Here is a 21,798-nt window from a genome sequence, read left to right on the forward strand (position 1 = left end):
TATGCATTCACAGGAGTGCTGCCATCAGACAGACTTTTCTGCCAACAAGGAAAGCAAACTATGACTTACCTATCAAATAAGCTAATCTCTAAAGATCTGTATAGTAGCATTCAGCTCTGAGTAGTTATTTTTTTCATAGGCAGATATCTATACCAGATTCAATGCATAAACACTTAAATGAATAACTTAATAAATCACTACCCTTAAGCACGTCAGAGTGAACAAAAGTAAAGTTCTTTAACTGAAATAAGTAAAATAAGCCATTTCACTTGGAAAAAGTGTAAATATAAAAAGAAATAAATTAGCAAAATGAATTTAAAACAGAAGTTCAGAACTTTCAAATGACATATGAGTATTTCTATCAGCTGGACTAGTCCCTAATTATTTTTAATGCCATAATACTATGACTTATCTGTCAGTAGTGTTCAAGATCAGAATAGATTCAGCAAAATTTGTACAAGCAGCTCTGTCTCTCTGTGCATGCTCCTGCAGGAAAATCTAGCAATGCCTTTTAGCTAACAGCATCTTTTTTCTCTTTCTCTATTTATTTGAGTTCCGTGCAGGATAGCCTGTTAACTTAAATTCTGAATTTTGGAAGATGCTTATTTTTTTCTACAGTGACATACTTTTTTGGTGGAGTTCCAAATAAGGAGAAAAATCTTCAAGGAGCAATAGGCTGACAACACTGCAATAGTGTGCACAGCAGAGTTAGTTTCACAGTTTCATTTTCAAATTGTACTATAAATGGTTGATCGTGTGTTAGGACAATGGCTGTTTAGTCGATCACATGTGATTGAATAAAGAGATAGCCAACAGGTGTGCAGGGTTTGAGAATATGCTCTTTTTTTCTGAGTTTCTGTGATCTCAGGGTTAGTATATACAATTACCAGGGGGTTGCAGGGAGATTACCCCTGCAAACAGCAATGATTTTTTGTTTTTGTTTTTACTTAAACTTTGAATATGCCAAGGTTATTTCTCAGTGCATGCATACCAGCATGTCAACACTGGTATTTTCCACCTTATGCTGTTGATATTTTGCTGTCAACTTTCATTTTGTTCAACCATTTATAATATATATATATATATATATATATATATATATATATATATATATATGTACACACATATATAAATACGCACACACACACATAAATATATAGATTATATATATATATAAAATTAACCAAACAAAAAACAGCTGTCATTTTTTTCCAAGCAAAAAATATTTAAATTTATTATTCTCATTAATGCAAATGGCTTATTCCCACAACAGATCCAGGACCACTGCTTCAACCACAAACTTTCTCAATGTTGTGGGATTGCAACCCCCCATTAATTTATATTCCTTTCAGTCTCTAACCAATCAAAAATCAAATTAAATTACTAAATTCGGTTCTTTTCTAGTGGTATTTATATAAAATACACTGTTAGAACATTTGCATAACATTACATAGCTATAGATATTCTCAAAATTCTCCATTCAACTCTAGTTTTAACAAAGCACCCAGTGTTGCTAACAATTGTCTGTCTTTATTATCTAACATTCAATGTTTAGTTCTCTTAGTATATGTATTAAAAAAATGATTTATGCCAGTAAAAGAAAACGTAGCTGTAGAATGTTGTTGCAAATGCTTAAATGAGGGGCTTCATTCCATTTTACATCTCAGAACACTCAAATGAGTTGCAATACATAATTTCCAAGGGAGCGAAGTTTGTCCTACATAAAAATTTCCACAATGGCAGATTGCAAGATAATTCATGGTGTGTTATGTGTAATTAGATGTAATCTCAAATCATGTAGCTGTATGCAAGAAGTGAACTGTTTAGTTTTCATTTTGAAGACTATAAACACATTTTTCACAAGAGGAGAACCCCATAAGACACTTTCAACTATTCTATCTTTCTTATCAAACTTAAACCCAGAAAATATTGATTTAAAGTTCTGCCCTTCATATAACCAAATCTACATCTGTGTAACCCTTCCTTCATTTTTTTATGTGCAAAGTAGAATATTTTGTGCACTAAGTAGCTCTTAATCAAGGAGTGTTTTATATATCGGATGTATAACTGGAGGAAGAAATTCAAGGCAAAAATTAGGAGGTGCAGCACCCAGCAGGATAATAATACTCTCATTAAACCAACAAATAACTCAGAGGACAAATAAAGTCTACTAAAGCCAAATTTGAGGTAAGTTTGGCCTCTCAGGTCAAGGACAACCACAAAACATTCTTTAGCTATGTCCAAAACCTCAAAGGCAATACACAATTGTGTGCAGAGCTCATTGTAAATGGAGCCATCTATACTGAGCCAGAAGCTATAGCAAACCTCCTGGCTGATAAATTCATCTCCAACTTGACTCCTCTCTCTCCCTCAATCTTCCCTCAGGAAATATCATCAAATATAACTCCCCGAACTACCACTACGGAACAGGTCCTTAATGCTCTCTCTAAGACCAAGAACACTGCATCAATGGGCCGAGACAATATCCCAGTATGCCTTCTAAATAGTATGAAGCATGGCCTATCAGGGCCTCTGGAATTACTATTTAACTGTAGCCTGCAAACAGGCTTCATGCCTCATGACTGGAGAAAGGCAAAAGTCATTCCTCTGCACAAAGGTGGGCCATCTACAGACCCTGGAAACCACAGACCCATGAGTCTTACTAGTCTTATATGTAAAGCCATGGAAATAATTATTATGGAGATGATCAGTAGAGATACAGTAAACCTCCAGACACCAGACCCAACCCAGTTTGGTTTCATAAAGGGCAGATCATGCCGACTCACCCTGGTGGACTTCTTTGAGAAGGTCAACAAAGCAATGGATGAGAGCAAAATCATTCACACTGGCCTACCTCGACCTGGCCAAGGCATTTGACACAATACTCCACTCAGGCATTGTTGGCAAACTCAAGAGGTTAGGTTCAAACCTGTATGTCACCCAGTGGATAGCCAGCTGGCTCACAGAGACAGGACCCAGGAAGTTAGAATTGGGGAATCCACCTCTAGAAAGAGACTAGTCACAAATGGAGTCACTCAAGGATAAGTCCTTGGACTACTCCTTTTTGGCATTTACCTCTCAGAAGTCAAGGCCAATGTCAGTGGTCTCTGGCTGACTAAATCTGCAGATGATTGCAAACTAGGAGCTGTCATGGAATCTCACACTGACAAAAATGTTCTCCAGGAGGGGCTGACACAGACAGACAACTGGTGTCAGAGCCAAGGACTAAAACTAAATGCCAAGAAATGCATAATAGTATCCTTTGGGAAGTCATCCATCCCTGGTAACTATCATATTGACAACACACCCATTAGAGGTGACCCAGTAGTCAGGGACTTAGGGACACACATAGATAGTAATCTAGCCTTTGATCATCATGTGTCTACAGTGGTGAGGAAAAATTTCTACTTGCTGTGCAACTTATAAACAAAGGTTTGGCGGCTAAGTCCAAGGAAGTTACTGTTCTACTGTGTTCGGCATTCATCAGACCTATAAGTATATGAGTACAATGCCCCCTTTGGTATGCACCTAACCAGGCATATCCAAAAACCGGAATGTCCACAGAGGTTCCTCACTAAAAGAATACAGGGCATAAGTAATACTTCCTATGCAGACCACCTCAAGGCCTTATCCCTGTATTTTGTCTCCTACAAGAGTTTGAGGGGAGATCTATGCCTGGCCTACAGGACATTGTCAGACCCCATTCTAATGGACCTCCTGCATATCCACAAAACAAACAGTACCAGAATTACCCATTCTAAAGACTTAAACCTTGCCTGTGATACAAATTGGACCTGCTGGTGAGATAGGCATGTATCCCAGAGACTACCCCGTCTATGGAACAGGCTCCCCATCCATGTAAAACAGAGTTCCTTCCTAATCCAATTTAAGTGCAACTTGGACAGCTGGATGGGAAACCAGACATTCATCCCTGGTTTGTCACCTAGGTCTCTGATGTAAACAGGTAACCTGTAAAAAGTTAATCTCCCAGGCCCATGCTTACACTTATCAAGGGTATCAGAACTCGTCAGAGATTTGGGATGCATGGCTAGGATTAAAAAGGCCCTTGTGGTCGTTAGCTTAGTAAATATCTATGAACCTATATACATATATATATATATATATATATATATATATATATATATATATATATATACGTAGATATATACAGATACTGTATATCTCTATGTCTTTCTCTCAATCCCTCTCTCTTTCTCTCTCTACATTATTTTATTACAAAAGCAAATATAATGTAATTTCTTTTACTTTCACTTTTTAAAAAACAACTTACTTTTTTTGTAATTCAGTACAGCTTCAGTACAACTTAATTCATGTCTCCTGCATTTTTCTTTTAAAAGAACATTCAATTTTACACCTCCCACTTTTAAACAGACAAAAAGTAGAGTAATAGAAAAAAAATGCTGAAGTTATTTAGTAAACAAAATATGCAACATGAGCAATGCATAGGTTTTGAGAGGGAGTCATAAATATGGTATACTGTCTGGAGAGCTGCATCACAGAGTTTAGCAAGGGGAAAGACCAGAACAGTGCAGCTCCTGTAACATGGGACCCAGACCCAAGAAATGCAAGTTTGCCAAAGAGTATCACGGCATTCTAGGGTGAATACCACAGGTATGAGGAAGCACGGACTCACACTGGGTCCCCATACCAGGAACTGAACCACACTTTCTGGCAATCAGACATGTAGAAGCATTTGAAAAATCTCTTAACACCCCCCCCCCCAAAAATGATGATGTGCCATCTTTCCCCCCTCTCTCTCTCAGTATCCTAAAGTGACAAGAGTTTGGTGAGATTAGGCTAACAGGCATAAGGGACTGATGGTTGCATGGACAGGGCAAAAAAGCAGATAAAAACATTGCTGAGATATTTGTGCTATGTGAATAAGTTTGATTTACTTGCACAAAACCTGTTTTTTCCCATTTATTTATTTATTTATTTATTTAAATTTGTTTACCTGGGTAGAGCACTGATCAAATAATGACAAACTACAGACTCAGCCCATATTTCAATTTTTGAAATTCTGTAACATGAAACATCGACATATAGAAAGGTGTAGCACTTCATATTTTTTTTATTCAACCGAATATACTTTTCTGCACCTCTCAGAAACTTTATGAACTGTAGAACTAATAAGAAGTCTATAATGATGTAATAGTAATGCCTTCAATAAAGTTGTGTACACAATTGCCTGTATGACTAAGCACCTGAAAACAATGTATTATAGAGAAAATCCCTTGAAAATGGTGCATACATTTCTTAATTGTAAAGGGGCAGCACCAGGAGGGATATCCTCATCTGTAAAAGGTGAGGTGGGTTGTTGCAGCAGCATAGCCATAGCACATGTGACTGGGGAACACACCAACATAGCTCCCATGGCTGGTCAACTCTGACATCACTGCTCGCTGGGTGTGGGGATGGGCTGAAGGTAGGACTGCACAAGACTTCAAAACAACTTTCAGCTTCCCTGCTATAGAATGTTAGACACAGCTAAAAATAATGAGGGACAAAGGTCCAAATCCAGGCACAGGTTTTAATTATTATTCTAATCCATTTCAAAAGTTAATAGTACAACTGTTTTTGTATCAACATGCATTTTCCGAAGAATGACAAGTATGAACTCTCTATGTTTGATGTTATTTACAGACTGTAATCCTCAGTAATTTACTAGAAAATCAAAACTGTTCAGAAGGACAGGGAGGCATAATCAGGGATATTTGACAAAGTCAGGGACAGCTGAGATCTATGATTCAGAAAGTTTTTGTTTATTGTAAGTCAATACTGCAAGCTTTTCGGGTACAGGTCTTGCTTTTTTGTTTACAGTTGACAATACTTTTTAAATGTTATTCTGTGTTCTCATCTATCTTCCTTAATCCTAATCATATGCTGCTTTTCTTGCATTTTGTACTTTTTCTACTTTTCTCTACACTATTTTTCCCACAGCCATTTTAATTTGCATTAATTCTCAAATTACCAGGCTTCCTTCTCTGTGTTAAACAAACATGCATGCCACTGAATACAACATCCTTTATCTGTATCTCTAATTCATCTGTGGATCTTTTTTTCGTAAGTTATTTTTGCTCCTGTGTCTACTGACCATTAAGCCTTCCCTTACAGGACTTGAGCTCATTCTTTCCTTTATTGTGGGGTCTCCTAAGAACCACAAGAGCGACAGCCATCTGGAGTGACTGTCATTCAGGCAGCCATGGGTGCTCCTTGTGCTCTTATCAACATTCCAGCTATTAAATAATTTCTTTCAGTCCCAAGACCACCACTGGGCAGAAGGATATGTGAGCCACATCACAACAGTGGCTCAACATCTTCCCCTGAGGCCATGCTTCTACACACCTAATATGAAGGCTACTTCTAAGCAGCGGCTTGATGAACCAAATCTTGAGGCCATAGTTTTCACCAACATCTCTCCTATGAGAAATTGTGACATTCCATGGTCCACTCTGTCCCACTCTTCTCACCAGAAAAAACACACTCATTCTTGTCTGCCAGTTTTGTAAGACTCAATTGTCACTACTCAAACTTAGGTCAATGGGCTATAGTCAGGGCTTTATCCCTATACATCACCAGAGCTGGCTTGGGTCATCTTTAAATCTTAGCCACACCTGTCTACTCTCTTTTGCCTTCTATGCTTTTGCCAACAAGATTAAGTTATCTTTCTACAGTACTTTGCATTAGCTTTTAGTTGCATCCCTTTCCTTTTCCTGCAACCATGTACTACATAATGGCTTTGAAATATTTTCACACTGATTCATGTAACTTCCATTTCTCCCACCTTAGCCTCACTGGCAGGGGCTAGATCCTACATATACATTTTTTGTTAATGGCTCAAAACCTTCTCCAGGTAAAACCTTCAGGTTATTTTTCCTTGTATGCTGTTGATCTGGAAACTTTCCTGATTAAAGAAAAAGAAAAAACATCCCACCTCACCCCCATTAAAAACAATGTATTCCATCATGTCTACACTTTCATCCTGCTTTTTAACTTTGAGTCAAATTTTAGCTTTCTGCCAGACCATTTTGCCTTCCCTATAGTCACATTTGATATGCAGTACAGGAAAACCCTTCCTTTATGTACACCATTTTTACCACAGTGCAAGCATGCTCAGACATACACACACACACACACACACACACACACACACACACACACACACACACACACACACACACACACACACACTTCTCATCCTCTCATTTATTAACTGCTCTAGGTACCCTAAAACCTAGCACCACCACATCCTTGTCATGCTTCCTTTGGCTCATGCGTTTACAATCCCAGCAATGTCCCCAAACTCCATATACTGCTATTATCTAATACTGGTTTGTTTCACACTTCAGGTTTATGGGAGTGTATTGTATTATCATTCAGGTTCCCCCAAATCTGACTAATGCTTCTAAAGTTTGACTTCACCTGCTCTGTCTTTCATGTCCATTTGTTTGTCATATCCCCCTAATAAGCTGGCAGGCTGCCTCCTCATTTTGTTTTAAACATACTTTAACTTTAATGTAAGCCTCTATTCTTACACAAGGAAACTGATTCGCTTTTGCACTAAGAAGCAAATGCTCCCTGCATATACATCTATATTACTCAAAGTTTCTTTTACAGCTTCTTACAGAAACCAAATCCAGCTCCTCGTGCCAGCTTTTCAACCATCTAGTAAGTTCCTCTGTCACCTTGAATACCTGGCATTAGCAATACCAATTAGAAAGTCATCATATCCACCCTAGATTATCAGCTGAGCTCTCCAGACCCTACGCTCTAAGTTTTTTCATAATTATATCTTCACCCATCACTTACTTTTATATGTCACAGAATGTGGCTTAATGATTCACACCATAATTACTTTTAATATTACCTGGCTTGCTCTGCGTAGTTACTCCTCAATGTCTTCATCCCATCTCATTCACTTCCCCATCTGTTTTGCACTCTTCCTCCCACTAGCCGTCATTGTTTCCTTACTCCAAGTTAATAATCGCATCACTCTTTCCTCTTCGCTCCTTGCACATAACTCCCCATTAAGTACTCCACTCAAACACATTTTTTCTTCCCTCCTTCTCCAGTTTACTGTTATACTTATCTTGTATATCTGCAAACTGCACTTGTTATTATTTGAATAAAATCCTCTTCCCCAAAATAAACATGAATCTCTGATCTACACGCCATCCTTCCCCTTGCAATTTCCCAGCTGAGAACTCCTAAACCCATCTCAATATCCAACACTAATCCTTCCACAAATCTCACATTCTCACTCTCCTTTTAACTCCCTAGTCACCTAGCAACCACACAACCCCTCTACCTTAATCTGTGCTTCACCCTACCAAATTTTCATGTCCCTTGTAAACATGCGACAGGTCAGCCCAGAAACTAAGTGTAACCACTTATCACTGCTGATAATACACAATATATAACAAACAGATGCCATGATATGATGTTGTCATACATATGTGATCAGTGTTTTTTGTAGATATATTCTTCAAAGATCTTCTGGGACTTTAAATAAATTTAGCATTATTTATGGCTGTACAAAACTTTAAAACAATGAAGTAAGCCTACGTAAGGATTCATTACCACTAATTATATTGTGTATATTAGTAGAATTGTACAAAACAAACAGGGATACAATTGTTGAAAGACAGTATTAGTTCTACATAATCTAAAACAGCATCAGCCTATGACAGATTCACATGCCCTTAGTTAAAAAAGCACCATGCAATGAGCATATATAATTAGTGTAAATGATTTCAGGAATATGAATCATGAACACTATTTTTGCCTATCACACAGATATGCACAGTCACTATTCTTCAGTCTAAAATAGTGTTCCCATCTTCCAGTAAGTCATGTTTAAGCTAATCTTTTACTCAACACTTCATACTTACTTTTAACAAGGACGATAGTCGGGACTGGGAGAATATGGTACAACTAAGTCACTTTTTTGCAAAACACTATCAAATGAGCCCAATAAAATGTAGACAATTTTACACCAGATGACCTTCTCAAGGCAGGAAATAATGAGGACAGGAATTAAGTACATGCTTTTAGACCAGTGATGACCTGCTTAAACTGATATATTATTCTGCTATGGAGCAGTTCTTTGTCGGTATGCATAGTGATATGCACAGAGATGTGCACATATCTCCATGGTAACACACACACACACACACACACACACACACACACACACACACACACACACACACACACACACACACACACACACACACACACACACACACACACACACACACTCTAACACACACACACACACACACACACCTGCCAGACAGACATAAATCAGATATGCATTGCATTTCTAATCTCCTTCCCAGGAAGTTTACACACCTCACACCCAAGGAAATAGAAGGCAAATGTATCTGTACTTCCATAACTATACAGCAGTTATCTGGAACCAAGGCCATGGCAATAGCCATGGTATGGAACAGCATTAGTCAGTCCTCAGTACGATGTTCATGGGAGCTACTTTAAGAAAACTATGAAGACTTATTCCAGATTCTGAAAATATTGTTTACTTGAAAAAGGCTGAGATTCATTTGAATGAAGTAGGAGACAAAGACTTTTACTTAAGGACTACAGCAGGCAGAGAGGGCCAAGAGCAGACTTACACTTATCACTTACATCCACATTCTTCATTAATTCCCTAAGCCTCTTTTTGGAGTCAGAGTAATCCTGGCTTTCCCAGCGGAAATGCTCCCTAAGAGTGTGCAAGGTTTCACCAAAAGAAAAATCTTCTGGAGGGGAAGCCAGAGGGAATGGAGTCCTCTGCATCAGAATCCTCATAGGTACATAAGGGAAAATCCTGCTAATCAGAAGAAACAGAAATTTCAGAATCCTGATCAGAAGAATCAGAAGGAAAATCATTTCTAGGTCTCTTAGAGGGTGGAAGGCTGGCTTCCCCATAATTAAAGTAATAAGGTCTTCAGCCATTCTTATCATTAGTTTTTTAGGCATATGGGCCTGACCATGCAGTTTGGATGTCGGTTTTCTAGGCGTGGGTCGAGTTTTAGGCCTTGAAGAAGATAGCGTTGGTTTGAAATGCAAGTCAGTAGGCCTAAATGCACCCTCAGAAGCTGGTGCCTGCACAGCAGCTCTGGACCCATCCAAGGTAGAGACATCCGCAGGTTCCATGGTCAAAGAAGCATCTCACGGCATACAGGACTCTGAATGGGTCTCAGTAGAGGCCTGCAAATCTGAAGTAGTGGATATCAGGGGCTTCGAAAGCGCCTCACTGAGTACCGGTGAACTGGTGACTAGCTTAACAGAAGCGTCGTCAGCAGCTTTGGATCTATGCGGTCTGTCTCTGTCTTTATCTTTACGTTTTTTTGGAATGTCGGTAGTTGGATGGCTTACCAAAGCCATTTTTGGATAGCTGCAAAAATAAACAGACGATGAACAGTTCAGCGAGGGACGTTGTGGTCCGGGCCTAAGCAAGGAATGCAGTACGAATGAAAATCTTTATGAGGTATTTGCTTTCCACAGGTAATACAATTGTTAACTTTTACTGACATCGGTTTAGAGCAAGAAAAAGGATCCCAACGGGGCACTTAGCTTTTTTGAAGACTTCGGTTATGAAACTTGAAAACAAAAATTTCAGGAGTCGGCCGACCAGCACTTGCAAACTGCTTCTGCTTCGGGCACCTTGCAGCAAGAAAGACTGATGTAATGGTGTCGGCTGCATGTTTTATACCCATGACGACCTGACGTCATGGAAGAAGTGACAGCATCCAATGCAGAAATCCCAAGACTCTGGTATTCAGGCCGGCTGAGGGCTGCATGCAGGCAGATAACCCAAATGTGATGACTGCAACAGTGAAACACGAAGAACATCTTATATTTCACAAGTAGACATGCTGGCATACCATACCAGTTAATCCAGAATATGCACAAATCTCCTGCCAGACATGCTAACACAGATGACAGTGTTTTGATTTTCTTCACAACCTGTTCCTAATTATTTGTGCAAATAACAATTTAGCAAATAATAATTTAAAGTCATCAGTTAAAGACCAGCACAACACTACTGCTTTACAAGTTTGCAGAGTAAATGATAATCCTCCTGATTTGTTTTAAAATCATACTCATTTTGTAACACTTCTCAGTGAATGACCAAGCAAAGTATCCCAGTAAAAGATTCCTGTAAACAAAATAATGCTGCACCAACCTGCCAGCTCGATGCCACCCAATAAATCCAGAAGTGCTCCTCCAGAGGTGGTGTCCTTGGTGGGCTGATGGGGTGGAATAGTAGGTGAAGGATCAACCAGTAGATCCAAAAGGTCATTGGCCTACAAGGAAAAAGCAATCAACATTTTCAGAATATGAATTTTTGTTCATTTTAGTTCAGTCATTTTACAAAATATCCTGGAATGAGTTTTGGAAAAAGTGAGATAATGACAGGGTGTGAGTGAGAGTGTGTGTGTGTGTGTGTGTGTGTGTGTGTGTGTGTGTGTGTGTGTGTGTGTGTCTCTGTGTTTGTAACTGCATGTCTGTCCATGAACACAGTACAAAAAATGTTTGCATGTATAATGTATTAGCTGGTGCCATGCATACAAGAAGTAACAAAATAATTAAAATGCTATGGATCAAGCTCAGAATTGCAGAACAATCCCATATTCAGATCTTAGAACTATACAGTAAGAGTGGTAATATGTACTCTGGATTGGTTTCATGATGCTTCTCGGTGGGACGGACACTATGACCTATCAAATATGTCCAGCAACCCTTTTTGGGGACAATAATACCCCATTCAGCAGACAGCTGCTGAAGGCGTGATGTTAGTAACATCTTTTGAGAACTTCAAAGACAGATTACCTCAAGACTGGGAAACCTAAGATGTAGTTATAGTACATAAGATGTAGTTATAGTACATAAAGGAGGGAAGGAGCAAAGTCTTGCATGAAGGAAGTAGCCAGCTATATCCTTTCTGTGTTAAAGTATGTAAATATAATTATCTTGTGTACTGTACTTGGACTATTTCCATCAGGTTTGTGCTTTGGTTAAACAGGAAAGCATAGTTTTGATGCAACAGTTAGTTAAATGACAACACTCACACACAAGCAATAATACAATGTTTGGAATTATTAACTTGGCTTGGGCTTTCCACATGAACAAGTGTAACTGCAGCTATTTAGCTTGACTAACACATCCAAGGGCTACAAATATGCTGAAGCAATACAAATAAATGCAGAATACATCAGGAAAAATGCAGATTTAATAAATCACAGATAGCTGTCACACAAATCACCAGCTGCCTCCTCAGCTCCACGGTGGGTACAGGATATTACAGACTGCACCTGATTCCTCTCTCTCTCTTCTGTAATTCCAATACACAGTGGCAAACTTGGTTTAATAGTATGTAAAGATCACAGTTCTTTCACTGGCCTTTATGCCAGCTACACTTGTATGAATAATAAGCTCATCATATGCTTCCAATTGTTAAGTGCCTATTTTTAATATACTGATTAATGAAGGCAGCATGTGTAATGTAACAGATACAGTGAGCATTAGTAAGTACAAGACAATGATGGTTCACTTCTGTCATTGATTCTTGGAAGTATGTCCTGTGTAAACAGGATCATAAATTGTATTTACTTGGGGTGGAACTACGGATGCACATTTGGTACTTCTTGTTTTACACTCTTGATGTCAGCAAAGTGAGTACAATGGTCTCAGTCTGTCTAATCACATTTTTTCTGTCTTACAGACAATTAGTGGGGCACCCTCATAAATGGAACTATATAATGATTCTTACATAGTTTAAAAACTGACTGCCTTCTAATGGACTGTGGCTGTATCTATCATCCAACCTTCTCATTGTTCTGAGAACAAAAGTCTAGAACTTCAATCAAACTTCATATTTCTAGGCTGGGTCGACTACATATGGGTGTAGCAGGATCACTGTGTTGGGAGGACAGATACTTACTGTTTGATGCAAATGCTAGTAAGTAGGTGTGCTGCAAGCACCAGGAGAAGACCTTTCGGGGATATTTGATTTCGTCATGTCCTGTCTACTTGTGGACTACAGTCTTGCAGCTGGGTACTCAATTCCTAGGCAGCTTGAATAGACTGAAGTTCAAATAGCCATTTGGGTTTTAGCAAGGAAAGTACAACAGCCAGAGGAGGGAGATGGAATGAGTGAGAGATTTATGGTTCGACTTATGGGGCATCAGGGAGATTGAGTATTGGCCATTTTGTGCAAGTGGCAAAGAACAGGTGAACTGTGAGTTAATATCCTTCTGGCTCAATAGCTGGATATTAAATTCAATGTCAATACATAGCACATATCCATCTACCTAGCTATATACACAGTACCCATCTATGTACCAAGCTGCAGCTACATACGTCATATCCATTTAAACAGACACATGTACAAAGGTCACATTCAGATATCTAGCAGTTGCACAGCTCTTTTGCTGAGCAGCTTACATTCATGTACAGAGTAGCATATGTACAGCACACGTTCACTTATCCAGCTGCAGTTGTATATCTCACACACACACACACACACACACACACACACACACACACACACACACACACACACACATATATCTAGCTTCTGTTGCACAGTTCACAAACATATACCAAGTTGTTGGTGCATATCACACAGCTATACACCTACTTGTAGGTGCAATGTTCACAGCTATGTAACCCATTACAGATGCATAGCTCTTACCCAGGCACTGACCTATAGGTAAACAGCCAAACTGATGTATACCACTGTGCATGCACAGTTCAGATCAATGTTCATAGGTTCATAGGTTCATACTAGGCTATCTGCCCTAGGGCATTTATAAGCCTAGCCAGAATGTGTTTGGCTTTCGCCACCCATTTTAAATTTATTTTGCTATGCCCTTTTTCAAGGTTAGTATACTGTGCCTCTGTCTAACAGTGACACAGAAGTGATACCCGGGGTAAACCTACAATCTCCCATCCACTCATCAAGATTCCTCTTGAAGAGAGTCAATGAGGGACTCCGCCTAACCTGGACTGGGATTTTATTCCAGAGTGAAGGGAGCCTCTGTGTTATGAATCTGTCCCTCCAGCATGTCCTATTTATTTCAGTGCTGAGGTTCAAGACTCTCAAGTGCATAGCTCGATGGGATTTGGATTTTCTGAGGTGCAGCATGTCCATTAATTCCGGGTTGGACATGGCTTTATACATCAGGCACAGATCGCCTCTGAACAGGCGGTATGCCACTGAGTAGAGCTGGAGTTTCTTTAACCAGACAGCATATGGCATCTGTTTGAGCCCTTTGATCCTCTTGGTGAGGTACTTTTGGGGTCTTTCCAGTTGCTGCAGGTGTCTGGTAAGGTACATCCCAAAAGGGGCATTGTACTCAATTATGGGCCTGATGAGGGATGAGTAAAGAGACACGATGACATCCCCTGATCTAGATGTGAATCCCTTCATGATTAGGTGGGCTATATAAAATGTTTTTCTAACCACTTTGGCCACGTGGTTGTCAAATGAGAGATTGCTATCAACTTGGGTCCCCAGGTCCCTAATTACTTCTTCTGTACTTAATGGATTACCACCTATGTGGTAATTTGTGGGCACTTTGTTTATGCCAAAGGGATGACTATACACTTTTTGGCATTTAGCTTGAGGTCATGGCTCTGGCACCAGTTGTCTGTTTCTATGAGGCCCTTTTGGAGGATGCTTGTGTTGGCTGGAGAGTCGATTATGGCGCCCAGTTTGCAGTCATCTGCGAACTTGGTCAGCCACAGTCCTTCCGTGTTGGCCTGTACCTCCGAGAAATATATACCGAACAAGAGAGGTCCCAGGACTGAGCCTTGTGGGACACCACTTGTAACTGGTTTGGAGTCTGACATGGCTCCAGCAATTCTAACCATGTGGGTTCTGTCCTTGAGCCAATTTGCAATCCATCTAGTGACATAGGGGTTTACATTTAAGCTGGTGAGCTTATCTATAATGCCCGAGTGGGCAAAGCTCACATTCATGTAATTAGGCACAGGTGCATGATTCATCCAGATACCCAAGCACAGATGCATAGTTCACATCCATGCAACATCTTGCATGGGTATATTTCACATCAATATAACTAGCTGCTGCAGTACTAGTCACTTCCTGGTAACTAGCTTCTGGTGCACAGGTGATCAGCTTGCACCACTATAACCAGATGCACATGAACAGCTCACATCCACTTACACAACTCAAATTTTTGTACCTAATGCAGGTTTACAGCTCACATCCATGCAGCAGATACAGATATAGATGCAGCATCATGCAGCTCACATATACTTATAGCCAGGTGCAAAGCTTACAACCAAGCATCCATCTGTTACAGCACACATATCTTGAGATGCAATGCTAATTGTTTAGCCTACATTCAGATCTTAGAACTACTTGGTAACTGACAGGATCTACACATTTTAACCTGTGTGGCAGGATTCATCTGGCCGCACAATGTAAAGAGATCATCATAAAATATCTTTATGGGATAGCAATGAATGCTACAGCAACACATGTAGTAAGAACACATACTTTATTATTGTCCTTTTTTATTTTACCCTGCATTTTGACAAATCAGCTCCCCTTTAAGAGTTCTACATTGGGATAGTTGACTCTTGGCATCTTAATGAAACTGCATGGTGTTTCATACTAGTGCCAAAAACAAGATGTTGAAGTTAAATGGTAAGTTAGCTTGTAGTTCTAGGCATAAAGACCCTTACCCAGTGATATCTCAAGTAAAATACTGCAGTGCATATTACTTTATCTCAGCACGATGAAGTAAAAGAGATGCGTGGCTGAAAAGTAAAGTCACTTATTTATTTTTGCTACTGGATAACACAAAATTAGTAGCACCCCCTTTACTACAGTCATTTTTCAGAAGACTAACATTAATCTGCAGCTTTTAGGTATTTTGCTGCATGTGTAAATATGTCAGCATTTCCAAAGTGGCCTGACATTTTTTCTTAAAATGTTCTGGCAAAATTGCTACATAACTACATATGCACTAACCTTACATGGAGTTCCTGCTCTCAAAGGGAAAGGACTACATGAATTTTAATAAAAATAATTTTGTCATCTTTAAGTCACAACATATAAAATGAATAAAGCATATCCCTTTTATGGCTAAATATGTATTTTAGGCCTGAGTTTATGTATTTGTAACATGTATTAGCTATGACAGCTTTTATATTTGCACTTTGAAGTCATATGAAAATTATACCTCTGTTTGCAAATATTGCATGCAGTCGATTTCAAAATGTCATTCGGACCTGAATTTGACCATAGCTAAAATGGTAATATTTCTCTTCTACTTTAAGATTATCCTTAAAAATAAACTGCAGGAAAAAACACATCAATATTCAGCAATGACCTAATAGCAATTAAGGATAGGAAAAAAACAGCAGAATTTCAAATATGTGCATGTGTGTCAAAACAAATAAATCATCCATATTTTGACTATTGTAAAGTCAAAGTAAACTTTATTGTCATTTAGAACTACACGTGTAGCCTAAACAAAATTTCATACATTAGCTCAATTCTTAATATTGTAAAGGAAAATGAAACAAGACATACAAGTAGAGGAATAAACATAACTAACAAATGCAATACTACTCCCAATACATGCAAGAAAGAGTAGAGACATTTACCAGCACTTACGAAATGAATACCCTCCTCTGAGTTAAATTAACTACCCTATTTAAAGTAATACAAAACACACTACAGATTGAATTGCCTAAGTTATTTGTCTAATACTGCACTTGAGTGAGTTAAATAATACTGACTATGGATATAATAAATATTGCACTTACTTGGAATATATATTGCACAAATAAAACATGACTTATGTCCAGACCCCTGAGACTAGTGCCTGAGTTCAGAAGTCTCATCACTGCAGAGTATAAACTGTTACAGAATATTGTAGTCCTGCAGAGGTTGCTGCAAAATCTCCTACCCAATGTCAGATGCTTAAACAGTGCATGTGCAGGATTGCGTGTTGCCCTGTATTATTTTGGTGGCCTTTCAGTTGCTTCTTGCAGAATAAAGATGTTGTATCAGTGGAAGACTGGACCCTGTTACCTTCTCTGCAACCCTCACCACTATTTTTAGCACCTTCGTTTCTTTAACTATGCAGCTTCCAGACCACACTGTGAAGTTGCAGGTGAGGATGCTCTCTAGAGCACTTCTGTAGAAGGTGGAGAGAATATGAGGAGAAAGCTTAGCTTTTATCAGCCTTCTTAAAAAGTGGAGGTATTGGTGAGCTTTCTCGACTAGTTGGCTGGTGTTTCCCAACCATGAGAGATCCTCTGATATGTTTAGACACAGGAATGTTGTACTCTTAACCCTCTCCACACTCTCACCATTGATCCTGAGCACTGGGTGGTTTGTTCTCCTTTTCCTGAAGTCGATAATAATCTCTTTAATCTTGCTTACATTCAGGTCAAGGTTGTTCCCATCACACCAACTGATGAGAGATGTCACCTCCTCTCTGTACGCCCTTTCATCCTCCTTTGTGATGAGCCCCATGACTAAGGCATCATCAGCAAACTTGATGATATGACTGGACGTGTGCTTAGCATAGCAGTAGTAGGTCAGCATGGTGAATATCAGTGGGCTGAGAACACATCCCTGTGGAACCCAGGTGTTAATCATGGTGCACTTTGATGTGTTTTTACCTGAACACACTCTCTGTGGTCTCTCAATCAGGAAGTCCAGGATCAAGTTACACAAATGTTTACTGATTCCTAAATGTGCAGTTTTTCTATCACCTGCATTGGTACCACCGTATTAAATGCAGAGCTGAAGTCAAGGAGCAGCATTCTCACATAGTTGTCTTTGCCCTCTTAATTCTCAAAGGAGATGTGTAGTGCTACTAATATGACATATGTATTTAATATGAAATAAAATATCACTATTTCTGGCAAAAATGTATTCATTTAGGTTCACATTTCAAAAGGACACACTAACACTACAGCTCACATATAGACTGAATTTGTCAGCCTGAAGAAAGTAAAATGTAAAACAATGTTAAGAACTGAATGGCAAAGACTGGTCACACTGATGTTTACACAGGACTACTGACAGTATCTGGCATGCACAACTATGCTGGCAGTGGACAAGTGTAGCATTGCCTAAGCTGGGCAGAAGTCATACACACAACCCTAATGTAAATCACAAAAAATGTGGCATATCAGACTATGACAGTGAACTGCCTGTGAAACTCTCTCTCTCTCTCTCTCTATATATATATATATATATATATATATATATAGATACCTAAAACCATCAGAATATACTAGCAAATTTCCAGATTTAGTTATTAGCTGGTGATTTTAGCCCAAAAGAGACTTGCACAACATTATCTCAAGGAATACTTCAGTGCATATTACTCTATTTTTTTTTTTTGGAGGGGGGGTCATAAGTCTCAGTAAAGATATAGTCTAGACATGTACTGAATGTCACAGCATGAATAGAAGTCTTACACCTAGCTCTAGTGGTACTGAGTGTAATACAGTATGCCAGACCAAGACACTAAAATGCATTTGAAACCTTTATTTTGGTATCTATGAATAAAAGGCATTATGTCAATTTCCTGTGAGACTTCCTTACAACTCTTTCAGAGAATAACAACAAAAAGCTCAGGTCCAAAGTGCGACTAAGACTTGGGGACTTCAATGAAAATCAATGCAGAATTTGGTGTCCGCACACTGTCCTCTTTATCACATGGAAGTTTGATGATGCTAAATTTACTATAACAAAATGTGAGGTTATGAGTGATGAAATATATAGGATTTATGCTTCTGTTGGAATGACAATGCAGTAAAAATATATTTTGGAGAGATGTTGCATATACTTAGCCTGACCAAACATCATATGCTCACCTCTAATGCCATACTATAACAGTGAAACATTTGTGACATCTTATGCCTGGTACATATGTAGAAAAGTTCATATGAGACTTTAACAAAACTTTCAGAGAGTGATAATGAGATCCTGAACTAAAACATGCAGCTAGGATTGTTTCTCTACACTTAGCTATTTTAATACCGTTCAGGGCTGAATTTGACATCAGCTGATCACCGCCCTCAACACATGGATTTTGGAAATGCCAAGTCTGCAGTTGCAAACATACTGCTTTTCTGGGGGAAACTCACATATTTTTACTTCTTATGCAATAACAACTTACCAAAGATATATAATGGACAAGTGATGCATTCTTCAGCCTCAGCAGAGGTTAAACACTTATCCATAACTCACCCATAACGCAAACCAAGAAAATATAGCATGCCACGTATGACAGTGAAATACCTGCAGTTGGTATCCAGCTATAAACGACTATACATCAGTCCCCCATTGAGTCTTCTTCACAAGGTCTTCAGGTAGTGGTAAAAGGATATACAGCTGAAAAATGAATCCAAGATTCCTATACTTGTGGATTTCAATGCAACTAAATGTTGAATTTGCCATCAGCAAACCTTTCCTCTTATCACATGGAGTTTTAGTGATACCAAGTTTTCAGCCACAAAAAGTATGTTTTTTTTTTCCCTGGCAAAATATACAGGATTTTACTTCTGATGTAATCACAAAGCAGTAAAAATGTACTATGGACAGAAATTGTATGCATCAGCCTGAGCAGAAGTTATATATCCACTCCATATGGAAATCAAGAATAATGTATTATGTCAAATTACAGTAGCAAAATGCCCTTGGAACCATAAATCTGGTACCTATATGTAAAATGCCATATCCATCCCTTTGAGACTCCTAAGAAACTTTCAGGAAATGAGAATCGAATATTTGGCTGTAAAACTAACTAAAGACTGCAATTCTAACCTTAGGACTTTTAATGCCTATCAGTGCTATATCAGATAAAGCACATTGCCCATCTTAGTACAGTTTGGTCATGGCATACCTCCACTTAGAAAATATTTTTTTCTTTTCTGTGGCAATATATGTGATTTTTATTTCTAAGGGAGTCAAAACTCAGCAAAGATATATTCAGTACATGTTCTACACTATCTAACATGAGCAGAAATCATATACCTACTTTAAATGGAAACCAAGTATAATGTAACTCCATAATGGTGAAATGACTCCTTAAGCCTAAAATCTGTGAGGCAGTAAGTATTTCATACTTCCTAAAGAATTATTCATAAATCTTTCAAAGAATTATCCTTAGTCATTTGTGTAAGCAATGCACCTGTGACTGCCAATCTACTCAAGTACTTTAGCATTGATCATTCTTGATATTAACTGCAGCAGAAGTCATGTACCTACCTGCTATGGAAATGGTAAAATGCACTATGCCAGACTTTAACAGTGAAATAACTGTGCAATGGCATGTCTAAGAAGTGATATTGTAAACATTTTGATAGTTCCTGACACAATTTGCAGATAATTATCATTAGAAACTCAAGCACAAAGCAAACCTATAACTGGCATTCTATCTTTGAGGATTTCAGTGCCTCTCAGTTTTGACTGAGAGCATCAAATTGCTCTTCTTGGCTCATAAACCTAAGTCATGACATATTTGCAATGAAAGAAATACTGTCTTGTTGAAATATACTTGATTTTGATTTCTAATGTAATGATGGCTTTGTACAGATATATTGCAGCCATCTGCTGCATTCTTCATCTTAAGCAAAAGTATACCACAATGATATAAACTGATGCAAAATGCCTGTGACAGTGAAAGTCCTATGAACTCCTGCATTTGATACCTATGTAAAAATGGCTATATGTCACATTCCTGATAAGAATTCTTAAAACTCAAATAGAATTGTATTTATTTATTCTTTGTTGACTGGGTTATTCCAACTAGTGTAGTAGCCTCTTTTCAGGGGAGACCCGAGGTGGTATTTATACTACTAGGGGAAATTTGGCCAGGGTGCCAGGAAACTTCCCCTACTCTTTTTGATAGGTGCCATGGGATCTTTTACATTTACATGAGCTGCCAGCAACTTAAACTGATGAGACCTTGGTTAATATCTCATCTGAAGGATGACACACTCATTATTGCAGCAGCCCCCTTATGCATGCACTGCAGCATCATCAATTCATGTACCTGGTGTGGAAATAGAACCCACAGCCTTCTCTGCACCAAAGATGAGTGCTACCTGTTGCACCCCTGACATCATCAGCCAGCAGTTCGCATTTCTTAATTTTAACATATCTTAAATATCTTTATATTTAACAAAGTACATCATGCCCTAAACAATTACTTGTTTTGCCAATTTGTCCACCCATACTTCCTCCCAAATTCCTTAAGCAAAAGATAGCTAATTTCTTAATGTCTTGTTTTATTACGAGGAAGCTGTTTTGTTTCTGGAAAGTACTATAAACCTCCAACAATGGCTCAGAAAGTCTAAATCCACCTTGCTTCCTGATGAAATACATTGCCTGCTTTACCCTACTTCAGATAGACATGGCAGAAAGAACTAGAATATTTTCTACCTTTCCATAGTCTTGGCTTTTATATCCATGGCTGTCTTAAATGGCATCCACTATTCCAGTCAATAAACCCATTAATGATTGTAATGCAATGCATTAAATTGAAAAAAAAATTGTGCTGTGCAATTTAAATGCAGTCAGAATAATTTGTTAAAACTAATAGTGAGTGCTTTAGTCTTAGATTTCATTACAACTTCATCTAACTGAAGTCTGTAATGAAATGTAAGATGAAAATAACTAGTATTTGTTTTAACATAATAAAAGCCTTTTCATGTGTTGCTGTTTATCCTGTTATTGGACTTTCCAGTTGTTAGGCGAAATGCATT

At 38.5% G+C, this 21,798-nt stretch overlaps 1 protein-coding gene across 1 annotated transcript in view; it reads right to left on the bottom strand.

Moving 5' to 3' along the window:
• The window catches only part of LOC122790993 (AP-1 complex subunit gamma-1-like), a 170,393-nt gene that overhangs the window by 95,563 nt on the left and 53,032 nt on the right, over positions 1–21,798 (bottom strand). Inside the window, exon 5 of the mRNA XM_044058719.1 lies at positions 11,213–11,333. Within this exon, the coding sequence (XP_043914654.1) occupies positions 11,213–11,333 (121 nt within the window). The remainder of the gene's footprint in view (positions 1–11,212; positions 11,334–21,798) is intronic.

Source organism: Protopterus annectens, chromosome 16.part0 (genome assembly GCF_019279795.1).
Source record: "Protopterus annectens isolate FY-2018-M chromosome 16.part0, PAN1.0, whole genome shotgun sequence".
Taxonomy (NCBI): Eukaryota; Metazoa; Chordata; order Ceratodontiformes; family Protopteridae; genus Protopterus; species Protopterus annectens.